The sequence below is a fragment of the Aquila chrysaetos genome, chromosome 17 (assembly GCF_900496995.4).
Source record: "Aquila chrysaetos chrysaetos chromosome 17, bAquChr1.4, whole genome shotgun sequence".
Classification (NCBI taxonomy): domain Eukaryota; kingdom Metazoa; phylum Chordata; class Aves; order Accipitriformes; family Accipitridae; genus Aquila; species Aquila chrysaetos.
Window position 1 is genome coordinate 9,184,532 of NC_044020.1, and position 7,608 is coordinate 9,192,139.

The 7,608-nt window shown below is 46.2% G+C and overlaps 1 protein-coding gene across 5 annotated transcripts in view; it reads left to right on the top strand.

Annotated features, from left to right (window-relative positions):
* The window catches only part of WEE2 (WEE2 oocyte meiosis inhibiting kinase), a 25,021-nt gene extending 18,016 nt beyond the window's left edge, over nt 1-7,005 (top strand). Inside the window, exons 11-16 of one of the 5 annotated variants that reach the window (XM_030040182.1) lie at nt 2,043-2,079; nt 3,282-3,351; nt 4,314-4,454; nt 5,119-5,206; nt 5,435-5,523; nt 6,832-7,005. In XM_030040182.1, coding sequence (XP_029896042.1) covers nt 2,043-2,079; nt 3,282-3,351; nt 4,314-4,454; nt 5,119-5,206; nt 5,435-5,523; nt 6,832-6,878 — 472 coding nt within the window. In that variant the 3' untranslated portion in view covers nt 6,879-7,005. The other 4 variants (XM_030040181.2, XR_005934193.1, XR_005934194.1 and 1 more) reach the window with 4 other exon arrangements.
* Nucleotides 7,006-7,608: the final 603 nt, after the last annotated feature.

Here is a 7,608-nt window from a genome sequence, read left to right on the forward strand (position 1 = left end):
GGCATTGATCTAAGTTCCACCTTTCACAAATATCTGAAACAATGGGAGAAAAATTGAGCTAGGGACTCTTCATATTGGTGCCAGTGTGTTGCTGATGTGATGCATAGCTTTCTTTTGGTAAACCTTCAAAGCTGATCTGTTCTGAAGTCTAGAGGTACCTACAGTAAGCTTCATGTCACCCTCTGGGGTGACAAGTCACCACTCTCCAGCAATGCTGGGGTAGTGCAGTAACCCTCTTGTGCGAGATTGTTCATAGTGTTCTTTTGTAGCTGATGGGGATTCATGCATGATATGGTTTTCTTCCTCTCCTCTTCCTTCCATCTCCCCCCTGCAGGGAACTTAAAGCAGCCCGCCTTGCCCAGACCCTCATGAAGAACCAGCCCTTAGGAAGTGCCAAGTTGCAAGAGTCTGAAACATCTTCTAAGCAGAACAGCAAGCGCTTGGTGGGAGGGAAGAGCTGTCGCTCATTTAGCTTTACTTTGGGTTACTGAACTTCTGTGTTGTCCAAAAAGCTCTGGCTGCTGAATGGCCCTGTGAAAGCAGAGGGCGTGCACACGCCAATGCCCCATGTTAGCTCTCCCTGTCATGGTTTTTGGTTCCCTCATTAGTTATGGTGAGATGTTGGCTGATGGAAGAAGGACTATCTGACAAGTGTCAGATCATGGGATTTAAGATTATTGTCCTCAGTCTTTTACCTGTTTAATTTCTTGTGTAACTGGTCTTGGTCTAGACTCAGAATAGCTTTTCCATGCAAGGGAAAGGTTGGCATTTCCTTGCTTCGCTCTTTGTCTAGTTGGGCCCTGTTATTGATGACGTTTTTGTGGTCTTAACGCTCTGGCCACCTGTGTATCTTTAGAGGGGAGATAGTGGTTGTACATGGAGACAGCATCTACAGCTGGCTCCTCCTGGAAGTGAGGAGGTGGAGACTATGGTAGACAGTTTTAACTACACATCAGGAGACAGACTGGTTATGTAGCAGTCCTGGTGGACTTGGGATGCAATTGGAGTGGCATTTCACTGGGGGGGGGGGGCAAAGAATAATAAAAGGAAACACTTTGAGTTAAGGGGGCCTTACTTGTGGAAGTAGAAGAAAAACTTCCCCTCCCTTAACTTCCAGCGACAAGCGTGGCATCATGTAACTGATGTGGTTAAGCTCTTGCAGACTAGTCCCCGATGCCTGACTTGTTCTGTGTCAATGATCGGCAGGGAGCCCTTGCTTAGAGCGGGGGGAATAGCTGCGGTGTGCTGGCAGGTGGGTCTGTGGACCCGGTTCCCTTCCACTGCCTCGCACGTGGTGCAACCGCCTGCCCGCAGACTGCGGCCTGTCAGCAATGGTGAGGGAAATCGTACCGCCGGGCTTCTCAGGCCTTGTCAGCTCTCTGGAGTTGCCCATGTAAAGTGTGTATGTATTTTTAATATTCGTTAAATCTCACCCCCCCCTGCTTAATGTAACTTTCGGAGTCCTTGCCGGCTGCGTGTCTCGCTGTGGTAGCTGGAGTGCTGTTAGGCGGGAGAGCGTGGAGTTGGTAACTCGGTTATTTTCGGATTTTACTGAAGCTTGTTCTCAGGTGTTGGACAGCGCTGGCTTTTTAAACTGTTAGATCCTACCCTTTAAGAAGCGAAACGTGCAATAAAGATTTTAATCTTTTTTTTACCGACGACGGCGTGACTTTTTTCCTTTTTCCCCTGGGCCTCCGGGAGATCTCAGTCACCCGTGGGCGAAGGGGTGGCCGGGGGCGGCCCCCCCGCTCCCGCCTCCCCTCAAGGCCGCGCCGTTCCCGCCCGTTCCCAGAGGAGCCGGCCCGCCGGCGGCGCGCTGCCCGCTCCTCCCCTCCCCTCTCGCGGGGCCCCGCAGCACGGCCGCCGGGGGAAGAGGGGCCGCGTTTCCGCCCGGACCCTCTTTGGCCAGGCCTCGGCCGTTCCCTTCCGCTTCCGGCGGGCTGCGGGCGCTGAGGCGGGAGAGGTGCCGGGGGCCGGGGGGGTGTTGGCGGCGGGACGGGGCTCCGTTCGGCGCTGCTTCAGCCCTGCTTTTCCCTCCGCAGGAGCGGCGGCGGCATGTGGCGGCGACCGGCGTGGCAGGTACGGCCGGGCGGGGGGGGGGGGGGTGACGGTTTAAGGGTTCCCTGCGGGAGCGGCGCTCGGGCCTTCCCCCTCATGGGGCCTTACGTCCCCGCGGTGCCCCGTCCCAGCCCGCCGCGGGGCTTGCGGTGACTTTCTCCTCACGGAAGGCGGTTTTCGGCGCCGTCCCCAGCCGCGGCGTTACGGCGTGCGGGGCTGACGGAGGGTCCCCGAGCCCGCTCGCCTCCGCAGCGCGGGCTGCAGGGGCCGGAGGAGCCTTTGCAGAGCCCGGGCTGTGCTACCTACGAGCGGCTCTTCCTACACCAGCCGGCTGTAGCTGCCGCCGCCCTTACCGCAGCGCTGGAAACGTGATGTGTTGAAAGATCTGGCTTATGCGTGGAACGAGCCTCGGGTGACTTGCATATACATCAGTGAACTGTAGAGGCATGCCAAAGAACTTCTGTTTTGTGAGTTGCGTCTCCTCTGGTTTAGCTCCTCTGTTCAACACAGGACGGTCGGTCTCACCTTCCTTTTAAGTTTTGCAACCGCTTGTTATAAGAGATGATCTCTTCTTCCAGTTTCTGCGCACGGGCCTCTTACGGAGGTGTTCCTGGGCTTTTTTCTCCTCCCCTTTTCTAGGACATGATATTTGCCAGCCCCAAGTCAGTTCCTTTTCTTTTTCTCGCTTGTGTTTAGCTGCAGCATGCAGGGTTTTTGTGGCCTTGATTTGCTGTTTGCTTGGGAGCGAGGGTTCATTAATGCATTGTACCGCTTATGGCGGTGGGTAGATGTACATTTTGGGCACATCTTGTTGATCTCCGAAGAGAAGCAGAAAGTTGATGAAACTATCAAAACTGTTTGTCTCCAGAAACTGAAGCCCAACCAACTAAATGGCCCTTCCACTTCAAATCCCTCCCCCTCCTATTATGCATTACAGAAAAATAGTAGTTACTGCATGTCCCAAAAATAACGGCTGGTGATGTAGCTTCGGGCCATGCTTTTTCCTGGGTAGCTTTTTTCACCCCAATTTAACCAGATATTCTTCGAATAATCCCATTAGCTTCATTTAGCTGAACAGATTTCTTCCCTCATTCCCCCCATAAGTCACCAGGAAAGAATGTGCTTGCAAAACCTCTGTAAGTGTTCAGAAAACGAGGTGTAAAAGCATGTGAATACTGTTCATGCTTTGTGTCTTGCAAACTAACATCTGTCTGTTCCTTCAGGTGCTTCGGCAGCTTCGCCAGTTTGTAAGGCATGAGTCTGATACAGTTGGCTCATTGGTACTCGAAAGATGTAAGTAGCTCCTGAGATGAAACTTAGCTGTTACTCTTTGTGGTTTGTAGCTCAGTTTTAGAATGGCTGAAATATGCCAGGAGAGAAACAGGTAGGAGTGGTAGCTCCTGAATGCAGTAACTAAGAATGTGTTGTTTCAAACAAACAGACTCTTAAGTAGCTTCCTGTCTGGTCTTTGTCAAGTCAAGCAGCCCTTAAGGGGGGAAAAGAAAAAAGCCCTGACCTGGAGTACAACCTGTAAAAGGCAGGTAGTTATGCTTTATCAATGGCAGTGAATTGGGTATGCTGTTGTCCTGTTTTCTAATACCTGCCTTTAGGTGTCTCATGTGCTTGTTTCTCAGAGTCCCATGTGCCTGGGGGACTTGTTTGGGTGCTGCTGCCCCAGCATGATTTGCTCCAGGTGTATGCTTCAAACTTTACCATTCAGTTCATGTGCTCATTGTGCAAGAGTGATGCTTCCCTGACCTCCTCCAGCTGTCCTTGAACAAGAAGGAATAAATTGTGTCCACCTAGTCCTGGTACCTGTGTAAAAACTAGTGACCCTCTAATTCAGAGGATGGGATGTAATGCAATTTTGTTCTTTTCAAGATACTGTTTTAAGGACAAAACAATGCAGTGCTATGGTTTTATCATAGTGAAAAAATAGAATTCAAGATATGTAAATGCAAAATAGTCTCAAGTGATATACGGATGTGTCTGTGAGAAAGATGACAAAGGAACAGAAAGAATAAAGAACCTTTAGCTTTCTAAATGAGCTGCTTTAGTGGTGATAATGATAGTACAGGCACAGTCAACCATCTGCAGGGCCTGAATAAGCCAAAAGTCACAAGAGCTTGAAAAATGGTTAGGAGGTGCAGAAAGTCATTGTTCTGGCCCTTGACAAAAGCTGCCAACTTATGATTTGCCATGATTTAGAAGCATTGTGATTCACCTGTATATGTATTTATTCTCTCGCGTTTCAGCCATGAATCGTGTTCAGTTACTTGGTCGGGTTGGACAGGACCCTGTCATGAGGCAAGTGGAGGGAAGAAATCCCGTTACCATATTTTCTCTTGCAACCAATGAGATGTGGCGAACAGGGGATAGTGAGGTAACCCAAGGAGGTAAGTCTGCAGTGAGCAATGTGCTTCTGCCATGTTCCGAGGTCATGTTTGCCTATTCAGTAGCACCACGCTTTGTCTTCAGGCTGCTATGTAAATCTCTCGGGTGCTGGGAAGTTCCTCTGAGGTCAGTAGAGATGCCGGTCCATTTGTGTGTCTCTTACTGATCCCCAGCAGCATGTACTGAATAGAAATCTGCATGTCAGCCTTCCTCTGGAGGAGAGGAAAGAGTGCTAAGTCAGCAGTTTTTCACTGTTGGGGTTGTAGCAGAGTGTAGCAGGTTCCATACTCTTACTTGTATTCCAAGAGGAGAAAAAAAATTAGAATGATACATTTTCTCCTTGATTCTTCCATCAGTCTGCAGCTACAGATGTTTCTCTTTCTCTAACTTTTGTTTAATGTGGAGTGTGAGAGGAAAAAAATTCTAGCATGAGCACTGGCTTCCAGGAAAACTGATCTCTTTGTTTGAACTGTGCTTCTGCACAATACTTTCATTTGGACACAGATGAGTGGAACATTGAGTTCTAGTATGGAATGGGAGATTGAGTGCTAGTATACTTCCATTTTCAAATCACTCTTCATAATGTGAGAACACCAACCTGTTGTTCTGAGGCTTACATCAGAAAGAGGATTTGGCATTCAACTTTGTTATTTTTATGTAACTTAGGTGATATTAGCCAGAAGACGACATGGCACAGGATCTCTGTCTTCAGACCAGGCCTCAGGGATGTTACGTATCAGTATGTGAAGAAGGGGTAAGTGAATACCAAATGTGGTTGAGGATTTAATGCCTTAATAATCAATTGATGTAATAATTATGGTGACCATGAGCTAAACCAAGATAGAAGTGCCATAAAATAAATTAGCAGACCTGCTACAAACAACAGATGCAAAAGTCTGTGTATTCAAAATCATATATAGAGGAGAAAACAGCAGTACAGTTCTTGGACCAGAACCAAATTCTTAATTTTTTTTTTTTTCAGTGCTCGACTCTATGTTGAAGGGAAGATAGACTATGGTGAATATACCGATAAAAACAATGTGAGGCGACAGGCGACAACAATTATAGCAGGTAAGGAACAACATACCAAGGCCTACCTTGCTCCTTTAAAATGGAGAGGGGGTGGAGGACCTTTGAATTACAGTGTGGTTTGTCTTCATCTTCAGTACCCACACTTGGGGATTTTGAGAGAACAAATAGGCTGTGTACCACTAGATGTCCTCTGGCACTGCTTATGAAGACACAGAAAATGAGAGCATATAGTTGCAAACTGTTGCATTGTTTGCTCACATGAACCAGTTGGTGCAGGAGGTACTGTGTGTTTTAAGAACTCTGGTACGTAGTGCTGCAGGTCAGGGAGATTTCTTCTCTAAGCAGAGTTTGTTTAGTAGCTTTGTCTCAGTTTGGCAGGGAATTTCTTGTTTCTGTTCAAGACTGGAGGCTTCAACTTGAAGGACCTCTGTTTGTGAAAGATGTTTTATGTGGTGATAACTTGATGAATTTAGAAAGACCTCAGTCTGGTAGCCAGTAGTGGTAAGAAGAGCACAGAATGGACACGGAGTAGACTTGTCCCCTGGGTAGACACAATGAAGAAGAGAACTGGTAAACTCAACTTTTTCCTTGAGCCTATAAATAGTGTGAGCATTCTACATCATTGCTGTGGATAGAGCCACTATTGTGTGGCTTTTGAGGGAGGGCTAAAATAATTGTGTAGTAGAGCAAACATTTCTGTTACATGGGTGTATCTAAAAAACTGGGCCAGAGGAGAAGGAAAAAAAAAAACCAACCACAATTCTGGATGTTTCTGTTGTGCAGGCTCTTTAAAACAATAGTAATCAGACTTTCATGTGAACACTTGAGCTAGCAGTGCTATTGGTTGCTGTTGATAAATAGCTGGAGGGGAGAAGCAAATATCTTTTTAATTATTATTTATCTTAATGGTTTCTTCTTCTTGTTCAGTATCCCCAGTCTCAAGATGCTTTAGAAATTACTGAGAGTTGATGAAATATGAGCTTCCTGTTGTCCCATAGGCTGATGACATGGTAGTGCATACTGAAAGTGACAAAATAGAAAGGAAATAAGCTGTAGTCAAAGAATTAAACCATTATTTAAAAATGTTTCTGTTATCTTTGTTCTGCAGCTTTTCATCAGGTTTAGCACCCTTGTTTCATAGTATATATGGTCACCTTCAATTATCAGCTTTCTGGGGAGACAGAGCAAGAACCTGTATTGGACACTTCTTTATTTTATGAACTATTCTGTTCCAAAATACATGTCTTTGCAGCTTATTTTAACACAAATAGGTTGTCTTTGTGGGTGTGCTGGCTTGCAACAGGGCAAAACAATCCTGGAGATTAAATTTTCTTTATTTCTTTTCAGATAATGTAATTTTTCTCAGTGACGGTGGTACGAAAGAAAAGGCGTGAAGTCGTTAGTGCTTGGACCCAGGCTATTTCATTCCTTTTGTCTTACACAGCTTCGTAATTCTGTAATCCATGTATACTGCTGTAGTTTCTTTAAAAAATAAATAAAATACTTGGTATCTGTAGGGTATCTCTGTGTGTTTTGTTTTGTTTTCCTGTGTGCTTTCTCTCTGTTCGTCATCATTTGGATTTCTTTCTCTTTTGCTCTTTCTTAAGAGAAAAGGTAACCTAGGCAGCTATATTAATTCTTGAGCTGAGAAATATATAAATGGAAGTCACCCTTTGCATCTTCAGCCATTTTCAAACCTTATATCCTTGGCTGCCTTAACAATCTGTCTTTTGTCTTGTGGGACCTGACAGCCTAATCACCTCTCACTGTTAACAGCCCACTTTTGTTCTATAGGTGTCATTCTCTGTTTTTCCTTAACTCAGTTAGACAGTAAGTTTAAAGCAGAGCCCTTGGCCTCAACTGGTGCTCAGCTTGAATTTTCTCTGTCACAGACCCAGAGGAATCTGTGCATTTCCATCTCCCCCTCCAGTGATCATAGCATTTGATCAAATCAGGTGTTGTCTTTCACCAAACCCTGTTTGGTCATGTGCTTAGGTCTTCATTATAATGGCATTTGACATATGATGACATCAACATTCTAATCTCAGTACCTTGTTAGGGTGCTATGCCTATCACTTGCCATCAGGAGGAGTTGGAGGAATGACTGCCTTGGCTGTTCCTTTT